Here is a 24,107-nt window from a genome sequence, read left to right as displayed (position 1 = left end):
GGCAGTAATTATCACAAAAGAAAAATTTTTAAGGGACAAGTTTGAGATAATTTTGCAAATATTGTTAGTTTAGATTTCTTATTGTTAAAGTCAAAGTCCATTCCCAGTCATTTTCTATTCCCAGAGTCGCTCAAGCGGTGCTTTATATATAGTAGGTGCTTAATAAATAAATCATAGAATTGATGACTCCATGAATGAGGCTGTCAATCCAAAACTTGCTCCCTACACTTAATTTAATAAATGTGATGAGATCCAAGTAAGAAGTATACTATTTTGTATAATTTATTGATATATTTAGAAATGTAAAATAATGTACATGCAATATGGTCTCGGTTGTGGATTATATCAAAATGTAGTTACATATTTTATTAATTCAAATAAACTAATTTTAAAGAGAATGTAACTAGGAAAATATGATATAATGTGTTTTATTTTTAATTGGGATTTAATTGCATATGTAGTTTAATACTTAATATAATCATAGCTACAATGACAACCATCATCAAACAGCTTCTTTAAGTAAAGGTGGTGAAGACTCTGTAACTAAGATAATATCTTTCAAGGATAAGGCACCTTAATTTGTGTAGAGTTTTCACACGTGCCATCTGTGTGCTACTTGATTTACATGCCCTATCGCATTCATCCTCAGCACCACTGTAAGATAGTTATTACTTTTAGATCACTGGGGAAACCTAATCAAGGAAAAGATAAATAATTTTCTCAGAGTAATCCAGCTAGTAATGGAGGAATGGAACTAGATTCCAGAACCAGGCAGCTTGTTCCTGTGCAAATATCAAGCTCTCATTTGTGTAACAGGTACCCTGAGCTCAGGGTGGAATATAATATTTTTCATGTGTAATCTCATTTAAGTCTCAAAAACCTATGAAGCTGATACTATTGCCATATCATTTTATTAAGAAAACTGACAGATCAGATATCACTGTTTATGTAGATATACTTTTAAGCAATATTAAGTTACTCTTTATTACTCAGTAATGGTCAAATATGGAAAATCTTATGCACTCAAATTAATATGGATCAGACTGATATATACATAGCTAAAAGGTATAAACAATATAGATATATAAAGAGAGATGAAAAAAACAATAAAATCTTAACCGCCACTGATTATATAAAATGGTGTTTAACATTTTCTTCATTGTGTATAATTGTATATTATTTTTATCTGCAAAAGTAATGTTTATGCCTTTCAGTTTTTGAAACTATAAACGTATTTCTCTAGACCCTTTCAGAAGGATAATTAGCTTGTTTAAAGAACATATGCCCATTTGGAAATATATATCAGCACTTCCGTATGCCTCCAAATACCATTTAGTAGAATTTTTTAATTCAGGAAGTAATTACTTATAAGATTGTTCATCAAAGTGTTCAGTATATTAGTAGAAACAGAGGCAAAGTAAATGTTGGAGTTTTGTTAAATAAATCTGGTAGAATCACACATAGAATACAATGTAGTTATTCTAATTATTTTTGTAAAACAATATTAAATAATATGCAAAAGTCTATGATAGAGTACTAATTAAAAGCTAGTTTCCAGATTGTATATAAAATCTTGCTTTTGTGATGATAATATGATAGTGGGAACAGAAATTTGATAGGCATATACCAAAATGTTAGCACTTAATTCAGGACGGTGAGACTAATGGTAAATTATTTTTCCTTATTCCTTGTCTTTTCTAAATTTTCTGCTATAAATATATGCTTTATAATAAGTAAAGAGGAGTCTTATAAAAACAATATTTTTTAAAGTTAAAAAAACTTCTTTTATCCAGTTTCCTGCTCTACCAACAGTAAATTAGTTCTGTGGAAACTGAAAATGATAACTCTCTGCTAGCTTAGTGACAGGATAAGGAAGATGAGCCAACACTTTGTTCGTACAGTGGATAACACTAATATTTCTACCTTTATTGATACTACGTATTGTTTCTGTCACATTATCATTTGTCTTCATAAAAACTAACCTACTCAACATGTTTACTTCAGACACTGTGTTAAGCATTATCTCGTTTTACTCTTAACAGCACACCTGAGGACCAGCATACAGTGTACTTCATGATCTCTAGAATTTACTCTTACTCTCAGGGCTGTGTGCCATGACCCAGAAGATTCATCTAAGCAGCAGTTCAGAAAGAGTGACTTAACTGTGGGATAAACTCTAATGTAAAGTGGGAAAAGGAGACAGTTTCCCTCTCAGCAGTATGCCTACCTTGGTTCATACTTTGTATATTTAAAATACATACCTGATTTAGGATAGTGTTCAGAACGTTAGAATGGGATGAAGTGTTATGGAATGGAATGGTGGATGCATTGAAGGTTACGGGGCATGACTCTTTTTTTTTTTACTTAAATACGCAGCTCAACTCCTGAAATGGGAAATGAAGAATTGCACAGCTGGTTCAGTTAATGCAAATGATATATCTCCAAGTCTCGCAGGAAAAGGAAATGACAGTGAAGATGCAATGAGATTTCGAGAAGTCGTTATGGAACACATGAGCAACGTGGAGAAGAGAATCCAATATCTTTCAGATAATGAAGCCAATCTCATAGATGCCAAGAATTTCCAAAATTTCAGTGTAACAACCGATCAAAGGTTTAATGACGTTCTTTTCCAGCTAAGTTCCTTACTTTCCTTCATCCAGGGACATGGAAATGTAATAGGTGAAGTCTCCAAGTCATTAATAAGTCTGAACACCACACTGCTTGATTTGCAGCTCAGTATTGCAACACTGAATGCCAAAGTCCAAGAGAATGCATTTAAACAACAAGAGGTAAGAGGTTTGTATTGGAAGGTCATACCTGGGATTGAATCCATCTAGATCCTATCTCCTCAGGTAGTCCAGGGAAGAGAAAAAGTTGCAAACCCTGTTTCAACATCATTCTACTTAACCCTGATTCCTCTTGCAATCTTACCAGAAAGTTTCAAATGGATTTACCCACTGCCTTTTCCAGATTCCCAGCAAAAGGGGAAATTTGTTTGTTTGTTTTTCATTGAATATAGACCCTCTTAGTGTATTTTAATTTTATAAATACTGTTAGAATGCCTCTTGAGACTCTTGAAACCAATTACAGTTGTTAGATTATCTTAGCCGATTTGGAAAGATAGATACTCTGCATTTGCAAATTTTATACGAAACCCAAACTTCCTTCATCATCAAAGGAATGAAAACCTTATTTACATGGGCGAAATACAAAATCTAAATTTTAAAATAGTTTGTCACTCCCAAGAAGCATCCATAAGTTTTTATGTGTAAAGGTAACTATAAGTAAAGAATTAAAGTTTGAATAATGTATACAACATCTTATTACCATCACAGGATCAAATACACAAGACAAGAGAGCAAAGCATCTTCCAGACCAGTTGCTAGCAAAAGTTTCTTTTCAAAGGCCCAAGTACAACCCTTAGGCTTTGAGGACCACATGGTCTCTTTTGCAACTTCTTAACTCTGCCACTGTAGCACAAAAGCAGTCGTAGACAACACATGGACAGATGAGTGAAAATGTGATCCAATAAATCTTTCTTTTCAGAAAAAGACTTTGACCCATGAATCATAATTTTCTTACCTTTGCTCTAAACTATTCTGTGGCCAACTCTCTGGGTCACTTAGTTTTGATGAGAAAGAAATTAAGAAGCAAGTTGTTTAGTTCAATATTGAATTATTTTTTGTTGTTGGGTAATTATAATTGTTCCATTCCAGGAAAAAATAAGCATATGAATAAAACTTCATTACTCATGTAAAAAAATATCTTCATACTACTACAATCTTCAGTACTAAAATCTATAAATTTTCCACCATTAGCTCAGCAAGGCTGGCGTCTTTGTAGTAGATTTTACTTGAATAGACCACTTCTTAATTAATGCGGTTGTTTTCTGTATAGAGGCAGTGTTATGCCACAGTGATTGTTAAAAATGGATGTCCCTTATAGAGAGCAAGGGGAAGCCTCTGAAGTTGTAACAGCAGGTGGCAACCAACTAAATTATTGACTAGAGAATAGACTAAACAGGTTAAGAAAGAACACCCTACATGTTTAGTTTTTGTAAAATGCAGTCACTGAGAAGACAGTGACATTGCTATTTAAATATGGAGACTGTTGGTGAACCTCATCCTAACACCAACCTTAATATTCTCTCTCTGATCCTTGTCACATCTTCCAAAATCTGACTGTTAGTGTTTCCCACACGGTTAATAAGTACCCAAGCATATCAGATGCTATTGGAATATCAAGGACTCAAGCTATGGAGGAGTTAGAGAAAATTCTCAAAGAAGCAACTGTCTCCAGGGCTGAGGAACAGAGGAAAGTAAAATGTCAGCTATGGGAGTAGAAACTGATTAAATTGGAAGGAAAGAGGAAGGGAGAAGAAATATTACTTTGTGTGGAAACAGGATCAGAGGAACAGTGAGACAGGGTGTGGAGAAAACGAAGATGGACACGATGAAAAAATAATATATTTGATATTAGTAATATCCCCAACTCATTAGAGATTATAGAATATCTGTGAACCCATGTAAATGAGGAATTGAAACCAAAGTGGAAACCATTTGGAAGGCAGTAGAAGTCCTGAACCTGTTTGAAGTGATACTTAATAGAAATAACCAAACTCTGGTGATCAGTGAGCTATTCGGACAGATTGCACTTAAATTTTGGAAGGGGTCACAGTATTAGATGTGGAGGTACAAGGGAAAGGAGGAACTTCCAAAGTTAATTATTTTTTCAAAGCTTTCTTTTTTTTGAGACAGTAGTCATCTGTGGAGATTTGGAATCTAGGTCAGTGCTAGTGTGTGTGCGCGTGTGCTTACTCACTGAAAACAATATTTGGAATCTCATTCTCATTGCTTAAAACAACTGTATTCATCTTAGAATCTTTAGCCCAATGCAGGAATAAGTAAATTAAATGAGTGCCTCAATCAGTAAATGCTGTTTGAGGAAAAGGCTTATAAGTAATAGCAGCATAATGTTTAGCAAGGACAGACCAAGCATTAATTTGAAAGAAAAGAGAACACTGACACAAAATCAAAGAGAGACGTGAGATTTATCCTCTCCATTGTACGTACAAAGGACTGTAAGAATGCAAAAATAAATGCCTGTTTCTAGCAGTGCCACTGGTGACAGACTGTGGACGGTGTGTGTAGGTGCTGTATAGCACTTTAAAAAATATATCAAATGCATTTTCTCTCTTCCTAATAAAACTTATTTCAAGTGAAATATGGTTAATGTGAGCACCACATGCAGTTTTCAAAGAAGGAAAAAAAAGGCAGCCGCAGCTTTAGGTATGAAAAACATGGGCGGCTCCCAGGGCTTAGGTAGCAAAATCACCAGCTAGTCCCCTGCCTTTTGCTCTGTGGATATCAGGAACTACCTGACAGCTGGAGCAATTTGCAGCCACCTAAATGACATCGAGCATATTTACCATGTTGCTGCACTCTGCAAACATCCATGTTCACTATCCCACCTTTATATCATAGTGTACAGAAAATGCCAAATAGGGAGGGAGGCGGTAGAGGGTAGAGAAATTCTAATCTAGAACAAGGTTTTGGATGGGGAAAGCCGTTGGAGCAGTAAAAATGGATGTCTCTCTGCTTGAGTACACTGCTGTTGTAGAGGCAGATCTGGTACATGTTCACTTCTTTCCAAAGGTTTTACTTGACTCTCTTGATCCTCTCACTTCAACTTGTCCAGTCCAGTGAAGGGAGGTGAAATTTTCTCTTCATACCTGGATTAATTAACAATAAACCACTGGTTTATTTCTTTGTGCAAATGGGAGATGAGAATCTATCAACAGTTAAACCTAGAAGTCCTTAGAAAAGTATAGAGCATACCATGGAAACAGAGGATGCAATAAAAGAACAGAGAGACAGAAAACATTACCAGGCTAGATGAGAAGGTTAGGTACTTTGGAAAGAGAAAGCCCAGCGCCCAAAGGAAAACCAAGCAAAAGACTTGAAAGGAAAAGCAATAAAGGAAAACATTGTCAAAAACTTTATGACTAGATACTTAATTTGAAAAACAAATTAAACAAGGTTTTATTATGTTTACTCTTACTCTACAAAGTTAAATATATTGATGAATACCTAGGATTTGAGTGCAAAAGTAAGCATTCATGTACACTGAGAAAGGTTTAAAAAATGGTCCCATATATTTGGAGGGTGGTGTGGCAGTAGTGAACAAAATTTTAATATTTAGTCCCTTTGATCAGATCCACTTCCAGGAAGCTGTCCTATAGAAGTGCTTGTATAAATATGTAGATATATATAAAATGGTGTTCATTTCAGCATTATTTATGTGCAGCTCAAAACTCTATCAATAGATATCAAATAAATTATGAAAAATACATGCAATACAATTCCACTAAATTGTAGAAAATAAGGCAGTCTCTAAGTATTTTAATAGGTAAATATTCTTATATTATTGAGTGAAAAATAAAAGCATAATCCAGAATGTAGTACAGTCTGTCTTGCTCAGTCTCCAGATATGCACGCATGTATGTAAATACGCACAAAATATATATGCATTTGAAACCGTAAAATAATAATGAAATCTCAATGCAGAGGCAATAAAAAAGCTGAACATAAGGTATTGTTAATGCTAGTTGAGATTTTATTGAATCTGAAAAGCTATCCTTAATGTTCATTACCACTGAGAATTATGACATTAAACTTCGTTATTGCTATAAAACAGTTTAATATACAAATCTATTTAAGGAACTGTAATTAAGTACAGTGTAAAGAATTTCACTTCAGATAAATTAAAAAACATGACAAGTTTTTAATTTTATTTTTAGCATTTTGACATGTATATATTTGGGAATAGAAGCATACCTTAGATATATATTTAACCAATTTTTTTCTGGCAGAGGGTGTGAAAATTCAGCCATTCAATTAAAAGAGGAATGCTTCAAAACCAAAGAATTACTATTTTAAAATTGTTCTCTAATTTCTATATTCTTATTCCATAATATTACTGTAATAGTGTACATTTTTTAAAAACCTGACTTGTAGAGCTTCTTAAACTTATATATTTGATAATTATGTGTGTAACAAAAATTGTGGACGTTTGCTTATGTTTCACAGGAGATAAGTAAATTAGAGGAGCATGTGTACAATACATCAGCAGAAATTAAGTCTCTGGAAGAAAAACAAGTGCATTTGGAACAGGAAATAAAAGGAGAAGTGAAACTGTTGAATAACATCACTAATGATCTCAGGCTGAAGGATTGGGAACATTCTCAGACACTGAAAAATATCACTTTAATTCAAGGTAAAATATCCTCTCATTCTCCAGATGATGATGTACTAAAATGCACTGATATATGCAGAAATTTGATATGGGAAACTCTCTGGTTTTAAAATAGTTTACTACAAATTTTACCACAAAGATCCAGAGGAAGGAGCCTTGAGATCATATCAAGACATGTTAAGATGACAGTATCTTGGTATCCTTAAATGGTGATTTTAAAAAAAGCAAAAAACAAATGAAATTGCTCTTACGGTTTAATGAATTATTGTTCAGAATTTCTCATATGTACAAATACAAGTTTTCTGTGAGGCACAAAGTTCTCTACCTGTCTGTAAATCAAGCTTGTTAATTCTATTTTTCTAAACTTACAGATTTTTTCTTCTTACCTGATCAATTGTATTATTAATTAGAAGGGTCTTTTGAATTCTCCAAAAAAACAATGAGTTTGTCAATTTCTTCTTTAGCTCCTGTGAGTAAAACAAGGTGAATTGAATCTTACTGACTTCTAAATTAGTATATATATCATATATATTTCTATACTAGGTTTTAGTCATTATTTACATTTTAACTTTTTTTTTCATATTTTACTTTCAACCTTTGTTATCCTTTGTATTAGGCTTGTCTCTTGTAAAGAATAGTTCTTAAAATTTACTATGCAATCTGGCCATCTCTTTTCACCATATTTATTTCTACTGTCATTTTATGCTCCATTTCTGTCCAGTCCCATGTTCCTTTTGCTTTCCTTCCATGTCAACTTTAGTATTATTTGAAATTTTTCTAAACTTTTCTCTCTATCAAGGGCACCAAAAAGATTTTGGAAACCTTATATTTATTTTTATTTTGCTGATAGTCATCCTTAAAATTTATCTTAAAGTCACAAGTTGATCAGTATCTTCACCTTCATCCTCAAATATACAAGGAAATTAAAACGCTCTGATGACCCTCTTCCCTGGTTTCCTGCTGTCTTTGAGTATAGCTCATTTCTATTTTATGTATTTTTTAAGCCAAGAATTAAGTCAAGATTGTTTTTCTTACATGATACAGACAATATTTATATAGATTAGCCCATGAGTTTGCCAGTTTTTCCTCCTCCTAAATGTATCTGTGACATCTCTTCTGGGATCATTTTTTTCTTCCTGAAGTATTATTTGGAGATTTGTTTAGTGAAAGTCCATTGGTGGTGAGATGTTTTGATTTCATTTTTTCTATTTTGTCCTTGATCTTTAAAATTGTTTTACCACATACATATTTCTTAGGGTAACAGTTATTATTTTTATTCGTATTTTCTTCTGGTTTATGGCCTTTCTTATTGCTTTTAAAATGATTATGACCACATTGCTTGCCATTATCTTTGTCTTTAATACCTACAATTTCATTAGTCTATGTTTTTTATGTCGACAGTTTTTCCATGTGGCATTTGTTTTACTTCATTTTCTTCCTAAATCCACTTATATTTGTGGATTAAGTCTATCATAAATTTAGGAACATTATCAGCTTCAGTCTCTGAATATTGCCTCTTCACAATTCTCTCTGTCCTTTCCTCTGTAACACTAGTTAAATTCATGTTGGATCTTATTCTAGCTACCATGTCTGTTAAGCTCTACTTTACACTTTCAATTGTTAATTCTTACTAGAATAAGAGAAACAGAAACCCATGTGATTTCATCTTACATAACACTAGTTTAGGATAATTAAGAACTCTTAATATCCAAATTTTTACAAGAAAAGAAAAATTAAAAAAATAAGTCCCAGAGACTATTTACAGTACGATTTTTTTTCTAATGCTCATGATTTAGTAAAAGTAAATAATGTATATTTACACATACACATTTAATGAGAATGGTTGTTTTTAAAATGTAAGAAAATGAGAAACACAAAATTCAGGTTAATGATCGTTTTTGAAAAGGAAGAAGATGAGCGAGATGGGAAAGTGGCTAAATAGATAGCTGTTTGTTGGGTTGTAGTGTTGCAGGTATATTTATTATTATGTTTGTAGCTAACTGGTATAGAATATATTGCATGTATTCTTTTTTTTATAAATTTCTTTCTTTCTCTCTTTCTTTCTTTCCTTCTTTCTCTTTTTTCTCTTTCTGTCTTTCCTTCTTTCTTTCTTTCTCTCTCTCGCTCTTTCTTTCTTTCTTTCTTTCTTTCAGTTGGGTCTTTGTTGCTGCGTGCAGGCTTTCTCTAGTTGCGGCTAGTGGGGCTACTCTTCTTTGCGGTGCACGGCCTTCTCATTGCGGTGGCTTCTCTTGTTGTGGAGCACAGGCTCTAGGCGTGCGGGCTTCAGTAGTTGTGGCACACAGGCTCAGTAGTTGTGGCTCGCAGGCTCTAGAGGGCAGGCTCAGTAGTTGTGGCGCATGGGCTTAGTTGCTGTGTGGCATGTGGGATCTTCCCGGACCAGGGCTTGAACCCTTGTCCCCTGCGTTGGCAGTCGGATTCTTAACCACTGCACCACCAGGGAAGCCTCTACTGCATGTTTTCTTTAAGTATTACATTGAAACCAATGATAAAGAAAAATTGAATTAATCAGCTTTCACTCTAACAATTAGACATTCCACTTGGGATTTCGAATTCCACTTGGGATTTCAATTAAATATCCCCAACTTTACAAATCCACACCCAAACCCTTAGTTCTGTTTCTCCCTCTCCCTCTCCCTCTCCCTCTCCCTCTCCCTCTCCCTCTCCCTCTCCCTCTCCCTCTCCCTCTCCCTCTCCCTCTCCCCCTCCCCCTCCCCCTCCCTCTCCCTCTCTCTTTTTTTTGGCCATGCCACACGGCATGTGGGATCTTAGTTCCCTGAACAGGGATCGAACCTGTGCCAAGCCCTTAGTTCTTGAGAGCACCTACCCTCATCCACCCCTCAAATCTGTTGGTTCTCTAGTCTTATCTGTCAATTGAGTCATTGTCCAACTAGTAACTCACTCCAAGGTCTTGGAAGCAAGCTTTGATTTCTCTCTTTCTCTCACTCCCTGTATCCAATCCATATATGAGTCCTGTTAACTCTTCTTCCATATGATAAAACTCCTTCTCACTGTCTCCTCTGCTATGACTCTAATTCAAGCAACTGTATTACAGCCTGGTGTACTACATCAGCTTCCCAATTGTTCTCCCTGATTCTACTCTTAATCCATTCTACAGAGAGCAAAAGAGTGTTATTGAAATGATAATATTAATAACATATGATTAGATCTTTTATCTCTTAAAACCCTCCAATATCTTCCCATTGAACTTGGAATAAAATCTGAACTCCTACTTGATCTGGCACCCATCTACTTATCTGCCCTCTTTTCTAATTTTCCCTCTGTCTAGCTTAGAAGAGCTGGAAGAATGAAAGTGCCATTGAACAGTATAAGTTAACAAGCAGGAAGTGCTGGTTTCACTTCTTGCTGTCATAATGTGCACTAGACAGCTCTCTTTCCCTTTAAATGTTCTCTTAGCTTTCTGTTCTCCTTAGATCCACTCAAAGTTACCTTTCTAGTGATAATTTCTCCCTCCTCATTCTTATTATCTCTCTATATCATGGTGTGCTTTAACTTCCTCATAGTATTTAAAACTACATGATACTGTTTCATGTATACATTTGCTTATTTGTTTATCAGAGATCTTCTCGAATAAAATGCGAATTCCATGAGGTTGGGTCTTGTCTCTCTTGTCTGTCTCTCCATACACAGCACCTGTTAGAGTGCCTGGTATATGGTGGGTGAGCAAATGTATATGCCTTAAAGGAATAAGTGAAAGTAACACTTCCCTTTTATGAAGTTACACTTTGTAATGGCAATGTCATTCTTCCAGATTTCCAAGGTAGAAATTTTAATTGTTGTTGTTATTTTCTCCCAGAATACCATTACTTCTTATGTTCCACATTCTCTAACCCCTTGTCACTCCTTTATATTCTGTGTAAACTATTCTTATCATTACTCTGCCAGACTATTGAAATAGTCTTGCAATCATTTCCTGCCTCAGTCTTTCAGACTACAATCCTTTCTACACTCTTGTTAGAATGCAGCCTTCCTAGAGGGACACCCTAGATTGCAAAGAGACTCTCTATCACCTCCTTATTACACATACACTTTTCTCTGCAGCGCTCAAGTTCTTCTATAGTGCTTCTCTTAACTACTTTTGAATGCCTCATTCCCTGTCTTTTCCCTTTTTGACACCAAATATTTCGATTGATTTTACTGTGATTCTGACATGCCCAATACTTTTTACATCCTGCCTCATGGCTTTTCCTTCACTTGAAAGAATATCTTTCCTCTTCTATTTGTATCTGAAAATATCTTATCTATCATTAATGTCCATAGATGACATACATGCAACCTCTTCCATGAAGCTTTTCTGGTCCCACTGTAGTAATACTCTTGCTGACATTTATATCTTGCTTACTTTTGAACATTAAGTATTCTTTCACAAGAGAATTCCTAATATGATTGTCATATCTAAAAATATCTCATACTGTCTTCTATCGAAATGTTGTCTCTTACTGGAAACAGTAAGTTCATTAAAATTACGGGCTAGTTTTTATATCCTCTACAGCATCTAGTCATAATTTTTAATAAATATTTATTAAACTATAACCCAAGAGAGACATTGTATTAATTAATGAGTGCTTTATCTAATGTCGGTTGTAGGATCAGTGTCATTACTTGGTGTCCCTCCTCTTTTATGTTAGCAATTACTAAATATTTATGAAGATTAAAGAGGTAGAGATATTTTAATATATTTCTCAAGTAATTATAGCAATTAAAGTCTAAAGGACTAAATGAAATTTCATTGTTGAAATGAAATGGTGAAGCAGAATTTGGTGGGGAGTGGGGGATAACATGACTTTAAAAGACAAAGTTGTTAAACATTTGAGGAAGGAACTTAAGAGAAATTAAGAGAAATAAAATATGACTCATTGCTGAAAGCAGTGGTTATGTGGAAAAATTTTAAGCATATTTTTTTTCCAGAAACTAAAAGCACCAAAAAGAGAAAAAAATGTATCAATTGATCAATTGTCATGATAAAGAAGAAGAAGTGATTGATAGAATTTGAATTTGGAGATTTGTGCAATTAATTATTGGGATTTAAGAAATGAATTGTGTCTTTAACCACTATGTAAAAGAAAAATTCATCTCAGGAATAATGAAAGAACAGATGCCCAAAATTAAATCAATTAATTTTGGAAAAGTATAGCCTAGAACATCAGGAAAGAAGTATTCTAGTTCTGATTTTACCCAACTGGCTTTAAGACCTTGGGAATTCACTCTCTCAGACCTCTATAATTATGTTTGACTAAGCAAGCTTTAAGGCTTCGTCCAGGTTAAACACCTCTAAGTCAGTGAGCATGAAAACTGGAAGAAAAAAGAAAAAAAATAAAGAGGTTTAAATAGCAGCAACCTAGAAGACTTGGCAGATTTTTATGGTGATCTACATGTGAGGCAAGATTGAGAACAAAGTAGGAAATTTATGATCGTAATGAACACGACATGGAGAAGCATAGCTCTGGAAATTTTGGCAGATATTATTAGTGCTATGTTATCATCTGAGGATTTTAAATGATGTGATGTTCCTGGGTTTTCTTTCCCAGTAAATTGGGTAATTTTGATCTATGATATTTTTAAATTACTGAGTATTTTAAATCAGTACATCTCTGTGGCTAAGTAGATATCTTAGTTTTCCTTAAAAACAAAAAATCATAGGGAGACAGCTAATAGCGGATTTGGTGGTGTGTTTTATAGAGGGAATTGTTCATGGCAAATTACTGCTATAGCATTTATGAATTATCCCTCTAACTTTGCAGTTAGATGGTACTAAAGATGATGAAAAATAGTGGAATTCTTATGGGTTCTTGATCTAGGGCAGATCAGATGTTTCGGACAATATTAATCTAGTGTCCTTTGACATATGTTAGCAAGAGAGCTACCAGGAAGCATTGTGTCCATTATTGATGCACAGAGGTGGTTGTTGATGTGATTATGGGACAGAATTTTGAAAGGTTAAATAGTAACTCAGAACCAAGAAGGCGACTACAATAGACTTGAAGTCTCAGACTTAAAGTTCTTCATTCTTTTTTTCCATAACGTGGCAGAATAAATGGCTACATTTCTTTATGTAGAATGATACATAAAAACAAATGTCTGTTGATGCACATTTGTTTTTAAACTGAAATAAATGAATGAATGAGGGTGGAATAGACAAAATATATTCACACCATATTTTAATTAAAAACCCTCTAGATTAGTCCAACTGCAGTATGATAAGGATGTGAGCAACAGCAGGATTGGAGAGACCAGTTTTGGAAGGTAGATGAGAGCATTACGTTGATAATGTTCTCAAAAGTTCTACATAAGAAGCTAAGAGAAAGTAGTATATGATCTGTGTACTTCTATCCCTCCAAACTATCAAAAAGACACTTAAACCATTGAGATACTTTCCACATTTTGCTCTAGGCAGTCGAAGACACATAACAAATTACAGAATTTAAACAGAATGTAATGGGTGAGATTAATGTTACATGAAGACTAAGATAACAGTAAAAATGTAACATCCAAACACACTCAGAACTCTTGAAGGAAAGACTTTACCTCGTTTTCTTACTCTGGGATTCAAGTACCTGGTATCAGCATTTTTATATAGAAGTAGACAAAGAGGGATCTTTAACCCTGAATTTTATAAAATAGCATAGATGTATTTGTTATGATTGAGTTAATGCTCCAACATTTGAGCTGTGTACAGTTACTATACATAGTTACATGCAAAATAATTGAAAAGATAGTGAGTTCCATTTCTTACTTATTAAAGAAATGGTGAAAACTCTTGATCTCAGAGGCTAAGAGCCCAGAGCTAATCTGTGTCCCTTGTTTCTTGTCTCACACCTTCTAGCTTTTCCTGGAATGTCTGTCTTGCTTTTTTAGAGCCCTAATCACTGAATCACAGTCTTTTCATGTGCTTTTTTTTTTCAAAATGCCATCCTGGAGTACTGTGGATTTGCTTCCCTTTAATTTGCTCAGCAAAATTCAAGCTGCAAATTGAGTCTTTCTGTCCTGCTTGCCCCCTCCATTGTCACTGTGCAGAGATGAATGAACCGCAGCTGTGTTCACGGTTGTGGGAATTAAAACCCCTTTGTTGGGAGAAACTACATTCTGCAGGAATAGAAGATGCGTAGATTCCCATTGATGTAGAACCATGACATCTCTTGTGGACACCTTAATATATGTTTCCAACATTAAGCTATAGCTTAGGAGAATTTGCTAGTTGTTACTACAACTACTTAATGCCCAGTAGTATGCAGTTTGCATGATGATTATGTAAAACACAAAAAATATACAACAAAAACAGAAAATAAATGTTAGTGATTATTCTCTTAAGATGATAGAATTATGTATTATATTTTCCTCATTTTTTCTAGGCTTTTATGTTTCCTATAATATGTAGTTACTATTGTAATGAAAATGCAATAAAACCTTACAGCCCAATGGTGTGTATGAAGGGAAATGAATGATGTGCCATTGAGAAGAGCAACGATATCTGGAAAATTAAGTCACCAGGGAAGGGAGGTGCTAAAACCCAAGTTGGACCTTGAAAAATCAGAAACAGATCAGAACAATGGAGAGAGGCAAGGGACAGGATTTCAAAAGAAGCAAAGAAAATGGACAGAATATATTTACTCATAAGATTATCATTATTTATGGAGCCCCTTCTTAGAATCTTTCAAGTATCATATCTCCCCACCCGATTAAAATTTGTAAACAAGTGCTCTCTAACCAGTGATGCTAAACATAGTTGTGTGTTATCCTTGCTGTCCTTGAACCACGGAAATTGAAAATGACTCTTTTAAAACATCACTATTTGATTATTCTATGGTATGTCCAGGTTCATTTCTTCCTTTTGGAATTGAAAAGAAATTGCTAAGTGTTCTGCTTTAAAGGAAAGGAATAACACTTGTCCTGTGGCACTCCATGTAGAAGAGGGACATACTCAGTGCCATCATTCTAAAGAGGTGATCACTAGATATCTGTTTTGCTGGGCACAGAAAATTCAAATGACTAAATCAGTGTTGATCAAACTCAGTACTAGGGGGACACCTTGGTAATTGTCATGCCAGGTAGTCAAAATTTTCCCTGCAACCTCTCCGACTTATTTTATAATGTCTATATCTATCTAGGGATTCTACCTAATATTTTACTTGAAAAGTTATTCCTTTACTCATTTTCACTTTCCTGCCCTTCCCCGCATCTTTCCTACTTACCCAGCATTCTCTTTCTTCTCATTCTCCCCATTCTTCAAAATCCCCTTCGCATCCTACCTCCTCAATTAAGTCTTTTCAACCACTGCTCCTCTTGCTGATCTGCATTTTTCTAATATCCGAGGGTATCATTTTCAATGATAGGGTTTTTGGTTGTCTACTTTGTGTGGATTTTTGTTTCCCTTGAGGGTATCACACATGACTTGACTTATACATTTTCCACAGAGCATCTAAATTAATATAGTGAAATCTGCCTGGTGGTGAGGTAACAGGGTGATGCTCCCAGAAGCTTAATCATCAACCTTCTGGTTCCAACCAGTGTGGGGTCTACATACTAGTGGTCAGCGTGTAGTCACCATCCTCCACATGGGTGAAGGGCTTAGTTTCTACAGATCGACTCAAAGATATGTGTCAGATTGTCATGTATACCCATTGAGGAGGAACTAGGACTCCGAACTATCATTCTAGCTACCTTGCTTGACTGCTTCTCCTTTGTTTCTGCATCCCCTCACTCCTCTCATTGTTAACTCCTTGTGCCTGCTCTTTGGGGCTCAGGGAAGGCCTAGGAAACTAAAGCCTTTTTTCTGCAAACAAGAAACAGGGCACCTGGAGGGTGCTTTTGTACCCAGGAAGGCCCTGCAGGGTCCTGCTTGGTTTCAATCCCCCTTTTCTTTGATATTCCTCAGTCCTGAGGGGAACAGGGGTAGGTCAAGAAGGGGAATAAAATTTTGGATAGAGAGGTTAATCATAAACTTGGCAAGGGAGCTCAGTTTTAGGGGCACTGGGTTTCATACCCAGTAGCTACACAATACTAATGTGGATTTGTGCCATCATTGATTGACTCACTGTCTTTCTCTGCCTGCAGCATCTAAGAACCTAGTACACTGCTTGGCACACAGAAGTATTTAGTCCATAATCAGGTTGTCTAATTTAGAGCTATCTCATTGCACTACTCAGTAGCAGGGTATGCGTCCATTCAGGAAGGTGAGTCTCATTCATTCTGTGTAATTGTGCAACAAATAAAAGGCTTTGGATTTACCTACGTAACTGTCTTGACAAATGACAAATCTATTTTACCTATGCTTTAAGCCTATGATCAGTAATTGTCATTTATTTTTTAAAGGTCCTCCTGGACCTCCAGGTGAAAAAGGAGATAGAGGTCCCACTGGAGAAGTTGGTCCACAAGGCATTCCAGGTCCAGTAGGTACGGTAACTACTCCATCATATACTGCAGGGCTAGGTAATGTACATCTGTGAATGTGTGTAGGGGGAATCAGTTATTTGACTGGTTCCCTGTGTGGCGTGTGTGTGTGTGTGTGTGTGTGTGTGTGTGTGTCCGTGTCCGCATGTGTATGTTTGTGTGTGTTGAGGGGATATCAAATGATATCAAATGTTGAGGGGATATCAAATGATAATCACTATCATGTTCTGAATGGTAAGCAGTGACTCTTGATTTTTAAAGAAAGTTAAGTGCTTTAACAACATGGGGTTGTTCATAAGTCTAGAGAGTGCTCTCCATATCACTGAGTGCAAACAGTATTTGGCCGACCTAGTTTTAGGTCACATGTGAAGGAAAATATGAAAACCATCTTCACATTGAATATATTTGGAGGTTACCTGGTTTTTAAGATACAAAAAAAAAAAACAACTAATGTAAATCAAAGGCAAATTGGATTATACTCCTTATATGGTCCTTAACTGGAATTTATCTGCTTAAACCTATGCAATCTCAATGTAAATATTGACTAGAATACAGATGACTTTTCCCTTTGCTGTCAGCCACTCTCTGTATCTTACTTAGAGCAAAATTGTTTCAAATTATTTTCTTCTATAATCTTGAAAGCAATATTTTGAAAGACAATAATAGAAGACAGAAAAAGAGAAAGAGCATGAACTTTCTTTGCTTTCAAAAAAATAAAGATAATAACAGTAACATGATCATCATGTTATTCATGGCTAGAAATCAAATACCTGCATGCTTTTTGAAGGTGGGGAGTATACTGCTCCGTCTAATGATAACTAGAATAGTTTGTGCTGCTAAAGAAGTGTCTAAATACCAGGGACTTGATCTTAATTTTCTGTGTTTTGATTATATAGACTGTTCTTCTTTCTGATCAATGTATCAACCAGCCCAGGTTACATCAGAAAAACAATTTTTAAAAATGAAAAGCATGAATTTGACACATGCCAGCCCTTTACATCATAGTGCTTAAAAAGCCAATATATAAAGTTTACCTTAAAAAAAAAAAGCTTTTAGAATTCTATCTATCTATCTATATATATATATATATATATATATCAATTGTTGGTTTGCCTTTGAAAGTAATACCAGGTAAGATTCTTTGTTCAGAAAAGTCTTTCTACTTGACTGGCACCCAGCAGATCTTAGCAATGGTGCATTAATGTCATAAGCAGGGGAAGTAACCAGTGTTATATTATCTGCCAGAGCAGCTATTGTCAAAGGTCTGTCAACTCCTCCATTACAAATTGCAATTATCAAAGCTTTATAACTCAACCAGAAAAGTTCAGTCTGGGCTACAACTTGCCTTCCAAAGCTTCATCTTGGGAACATCTTTTGTAGCTGTTTCGGAATCAAATAGAAAGAGGGATTTAAAAGTTTCAGCTTTTGTTATCACCCTAGACAGATACCGTTGCAAAGCTGCTTTGATTCTTTAAGTGAGGGTTTAGTCTGCTGCTGTTGGTATTGCTCATATACACAAATAGGCATTATCTGGCCCCTCAAAAAAGAGAGATAGATTTCATTGTTGGAGTGATAAATTGACTCTTTTAGATTTTTAGGTTGCCATTTGAGTTGGTGCACTGCAGCAAAAATATTCAAGTTACTAGGCATCTTTCCTACCTGATTGCTTCAATCTGTTTTTTTCTTTGCCAGATAGCCTATTTGCCCCATGTCTGGTAGGAAATCAGGAAGTTAAAAGTATATGATGGACTGTCTTGATAATTCTACTTCCTGATTTAAGCAGGCTTACTAAAATCCCACCTATAGGGACTTCCCTGGTGGTCCAGTGGCTAAGACTCCGTGCTCCCAATGCAGGGGGCCCAGGTTTGATCACTGGTCACGGAACTAGATCCCACATGCTGCAACTAAGAGTTCACGTGCCTCAACTAAAGATCCCACATGCCACAACTAAAAGATCCCATGTGCCGCAACTAAGACCTGGTGCAGCCAAACAAATAAATAAATAAATATTACAATGGGAGTGTTTAAAGAAAAGACAAAAGAAACCCTGTACCAACAAAACAAAACAAAAACAAACAAACAAAAAATACCTATACATGCAAATGAGCCCACTAAACTCAGCTTGACTCGAAACCATGATATGAAAATCTGAGAAGATATACGTGCTTAGTAGTATTAAATAATCAGTACATTAAATATATTACAATTGTTACTCATGTACTGGGGTGGATATTATGTTACACTGGCTTTATCTCAAAATAATATAATAGAAATTCATTTCAGCATGCCATTTCCTTGGAAGCATGCCAAGTAGAATTACCTATAACCTTTTACTTTAAAAAAATGTTTACTGAATACTTTCCCTGTGCCTGGGACACACACACACACACACACACACACACACACACACACACACACACACACACACACACACACACACACACACACACACGGCTACATTATTGTTTGGGATTACAATGGAGTATGTAAAAACAAGAGCATGAGAGATAGAGTAATATATTCCTGCACTAGGGCCTCAGTATTTTTTTAATAAATATTCTTTGATACTTCTCATTGCTTGACTTGTGATTTTTCTGGGACAAATCTTAAAAGTCCAATTTTTAGCTTACATTTCAAAGTTATCATTTCAGCTATAGCAAAATTCTGCCATTTGAAGATTCCTGATTAGACTATATAAGGCTTCCAGTTAAAACTCTAAGATTTTTTTTTCTTGTGTGTTCTTATTTTTAGTGACAATCTGTCACATATTGAATATCTACAGTGTACTAAATGCACTATGTTTCTACTTACTGTTACTGTTATCTATCAATTTTTACACATGAAAGTTTAGGAAAGACATTGTTCCTCCTTTTGGAGATTCACCTCCTTCATATCCATTAGTGAAATTAGATTGTTTCATTATTCTCTCAAATCTTCATGCAAAATGAATTATTACCACTGTTTTGGGTTTTTTTTTTTTTCTTCTTCATTTACCATATAGGTCCTCCAGGTCTTAAAGGTGATCGAGGATCCATTGGTTTTCCTGGAAGTCGAGGATTCCCAGGATCAGCGGGGAAGACCGGGAGGCCAGGTATTATGATAATGCATATTTTCTTCACAGAATATGTAAAATAAACACCAGATCATAGATATTCCTTTCAACTTCTTAGATAACAGAAACAATGGTCATCATAGTATGAAAAGCAGCATTCACATGCAGTTTATTTTCTGATCTGAAACATTTTGAAACTGATTTCTGTCCACCTGAGGAAAGTTTCTATGTCCAAAAGGAAAACAGTTCCATATAAAATCACAACAGAGGATCTGTCAACTCCACACCACTATAAATCACCATGAAGAATGGTATCTATCTTAGAATAAAGAGAGTGGAAAGACTGATAGAGAAAAACAAACAAGCCAAGTATTAACACCCCTTTAACCAAAACCGCCAAACCCTGTTAAGTTACAGTTAGCAAAATACAGGCAGACCTGAAATCCTGTCCTTTACAAGATAACCTGCCTGCTACTGTATATTAGTACTTAATAATCACCATGTTCGGGCCCTTTACAATTTACATACATGATGATATTATTTCTACTCCTTATGCCGCTAGCCTAAGCTTGAATTGTGAACTGTACACAGAAATTTTAGAAGAGAGCAGGGGACAGAAAAATGCAGAACCAGTTAGCTGTATTACCAAGTGGTAAGTAATAAAACATTTGTAAAGTGGGACAAAACTAATGGAAGCTGGAAGCTGTGGAAGTAGAAAGTAGAGTGATTAACTCTGTACAGCAAGACAAGATGTTACAAAGAAAGTCGTGTTAGAGCTGGCCTAAAGATGCGCAGAATTCCTTTACATCTGTGGTTCTCAAGCTTGAGCAGACATTAGAATTACCTACAGGGCCTGTTAAAACAGCTGACTGGGCTCCACCTCCGGAGGACTTTCTGATACAATAGGTTAGGGATTGGGCTCCCTGGGGAATGTTTGCTCCTCACAAGTTTCCAGGTGACAGTGATGATGCTGATCAGGGACCACACTTTGAGAACCACATCTTCAGGTGAAGAAAACTGGAGAAAGAGAGACTGTAAAAATGAAAGCAGGGGTAGAGGTAATAAATCCCTTGACAAAAGATATTCTCCGGATATTACTTCCTTATTAAAAGACTCAAATTTGGTAGAAATATGAGCAGCAGTGCCTGGTACTAGTTTAGTTACACTGCAGATTAAAGCAGTGAATGCATTCTTCCTCTACAAGAGTCCAAAGAGGGTAACAAAATTAGAAATAAAATCTACTAATTGTCATTTTCTAATTAATGACACAGCCTGGACTATCCGAGTAATATCAAAGCAAAGTGATTTCAAAGCAAAAAGATTAAGAAAGAGCAGCCCTATTTATTTTCTATTTTCTCTCCTGCTCTCCTTTTCTTCCCCACCCTGCCCTCTTCCTTCCACATGTATTAAGTACTCAATATATATATACAAGGGACAATGCTTGGTACAGGGAAATGAGAAGTAAATAAGACACAGTCCTTAACTGATAAAGTATACAAATATAAGAAGAGAAAGGGAAGACTTTCTTCTTGATCCATGGCAGATCTATAGAGCATTTACCATCTGACAGATTTACTGCAGAGAGCTCGGAGGATTTAATTGAAGTGTTACCTTACATATCTTCAAAATCCCTAGAGTACTCTGAACAGAACCTCATTAAATGAACTAGGTTTTCCAGCAATGTAAATAATGTGCTTCTCTCCAGTTAGACTCCTGGAGTCCATTCAAAGTCTGATTCTAAGGGTGAGTTATGGTCTTTCTTAGGAATGTCTAAAATTATAGACCACAATGAATTCCTTTATTTATTTGACAAACAGCTATTGAACACTCTGTGCCATTCATGGAGATATTTATAGTCGAATATATGGGTTTGGAACTCAGAGGGGAAGCCAGAAGTAGAAAGACAAAGTTGTAGCTATGCTCATATAAATGTTTACTGAAGTCAATGAATTTTAATAATCATTGATTTTAGTAATATTTTATGGGTAGGCAACAGTGAGAAGAGAAAGGGCCTAGGATAAAGCCTTGAGTGGTTCCAGACGTACAGACTGAGCAGAAAGAGCAAAGCAGCCGGAGTGAGGAAGAAAACCCAGAGAAGGTGGTGTGGAAAAAAACCAAAGGAGTTCCAAAAGTTGGTCAAGTGAGATGCAGTCAACAGAAAGCTTCTTCCATTTGTTGCTGTGAGGATGTTGCCTTTACTGAGAGCAGCTTTGGTGGGGCTGGGTGGAGTGGGGTGGAAGCCAGATTGGGGAATGCCCAGGGGTGCCAGGTGATGAGGCTGGTAGACAGCGGGGTAGAGCAGTCTGGCTCTTCAGAGGGGGAGGAAGAGATCGGTTTTTTCATTTGATTTTGTTTTTTCTTTGAAAGTGAATTTGAATACTATTTAAATGCTGACAGCAAGGTAAAATAGAGAAGTTGTTGAAGATACAGAGGAAAGAAGGGTTAAAAAGATTGTGGAAGGTTAAGAAGAAGGTTGAAGGTGAAGAATTCAGGAAATAGAAAGAAGCATTAGGCAGAGGAGGGAAGATGTCACATCTGAATTGAAGTAGGTGAAAAGAGCTGGGCTGGACTAAGTGTGCCTGTGTGTGAAGATGAGGAACCCAGTGCCTAGCTCATGGCAGGGGCTCTGAAAATGCTTGAAGTCACAATGATGCTGTTGAAAATACCTCCTCTTATATTGATATTTAAAGTTAGAGTGGCGGTATATTACATACCATCTACTTCTTACTTTTCAGTGGCTTTCAGAAATATTAGTTCTTTATTTTTGACAGAAGAGTGACATATCTGACAGGAGGTGGTTAACTCCAGGTTTTGACAAAGCCCTTGGGCTCGTTTTTAGCCTAAGATGTCATTATAAAGGAGGGAGGAATCCCTGTTCTCTAGAAAGGATGTTTTTAATGTGTTCAAGTGTGAGAAAAGATTTCCAAGTGTCGTCTGTGAGGAAATCAAGGAATCATGCTAAAATGACATAAAACATTTTTTTTTTTATTTATAAGAAGAAAAGTGGGTCATTTGTTCAGCTCTCTGGCTTGAACAGAGATCAAGGTATCGTTAACATACCTAAGACAGGGACTTCCCTGGTGGCGCAGTGGTTAAGAATCTGCCTGCCAATGCAGGGGACGTGGGTTCGAGCCCTGGTCCGGGAAGATCCCACATGCTGTGGAGCAACTAAGCCCGTGCACCACAACTACTGAGCCTGTGCTCTAGAGCCCGAGAGCCACAACTACCGAGCCCACGTGCCACAACTACTGAAGCCCACATGCCTAGAGCCCATGCACCGCAACAAGAGAAGCCACCACAATGAGAAGCCCACGCACCGCAACGAAGAGTAGACCCCACTCGCCGCAACTAGAGGAAGCCTGCACGCAGCAACAAAGACCCAATTCAGCCAAAAAATAAATAAATAAATTTATTTAAAAAATAAAATACCCAAGACAAACTACAACATGAAAAGACTTCCCAGAGTAATTTTACAATTATTTTCTAATTCTGAAAATAACGCTAGAATGATAAAATTAAGCTTGTTTATTATATTATCTTCTCTGAAAAGAATTAGAACTGATCAGTTACACCATTTTAACCCCCCTCCCCCAATTTTTGTTTAATATCTTAGATTTTTCCTCTTGAGGAAATCTAAAACTTTGGTATTATATCTTATAAAAGCCTACCATCCAAAAAAAAAAAATAGAAAAGGTTTTAGGTACTTTGTGCTAAATTAATGATTCTTGTCAATTTAATATTACCTGAAATGACTGAATCACAATTGAAAAATGAATTTAATGATGTACAGTGTAATCATATATGCAAAGCAATTAGAGACTATTATAGCATGATAAGGAATGGTTGGCATTTCAAAATAAAATTTTAATTGGAAATAGCTTCAGTTTTTAAGTGCTAAATCTCAATTTTCATGTTACTCATCACACGTTATTTTGTATTTTTTTTAATCTGGTAAATTGGAGATCAAAAAAGTCTTCTCTAAGAGGTGAATAAGGACAAATGTTCGAAAACAAAGCATGGATAAGGCAAAGTAAGCTAGAGAAACAGACCAAAAAAAACAACAAAATAATGATTAAAACTGCAAAATAAAATGTAAAATAATTTTGCCATAAAAAAGTGAAATGAAAAACTCCTCTCATTCACTGAAAATAAAATTAGCTAAGTTATGTTGTAAAACAAATAAGAGCTACCATCTCTTACATGCATCTCTTAAGAGCAAGGCCCTTTATAAACATTGCTGCTAATTTTCAAGGCAGGTTTGCAATGGAGGGTACTATTTTTTCATTTGAAAGAAGAATAAACTTCAGCTCAGAAAGGTTTAAAGACTTGTTCTGAGCCACATACCTAATAAGTGGCAGAGCAAAATAATTCAACA

The 24,107-nt window shown here is 35.7% G+C and overlaps 1 protein-coding gene across 10 annotated transcripts in view; it reads left to right on the top strand.

Moving 5' to 3' along the window:
* MSR1 (macrophage scavenger receptor 1) overlaps window positions 1-24,107 on the top strand; it is a 457,630-nt gene that overhangs the window by 365,516 nt on the left and 68,007 nt on the right. For all 10 annotated transcript variants that reach the window (XM_079908915.1, XM_079908914.1, XM_079908916.1 and 7 more), the window contains 4 exons: window positions 2,377-2,789; window positions 7,089-7,275; window positions 16,603-16,683; window positions 19,682-19,771. In XM_079908915.1, the coding sequence (XP_079765041.1) occupies window positions 2,377-2,789; window positions 7,089-7,275; window positions 16,603-16,683; window positions 19,682-19,771 (771 nt within the window). The remainder of the gene's footprint in view (window positions 1-2,376; window positions 2,790-7,088; window positions 7,276-16,602; window positions 16,684-19,681; window positions 19,772-24,107) is intronic.

This window comes from Stenella coeruleoalba (genome assembly GCF_951394435.1).
Source record: "Stenella coeruleoalba genome assembly, chromosome: 21".
NCBI lineage: Eukaryota > Metazoa > Chordata > Mammalia > Artiodactyla > Delphinidae > Stenella > Stenella coeruleoalba.
Note: the sequence above shows the minus strand (reverse complement) of the source record. Positions and strands in the feature narration are given on the sequence as shown.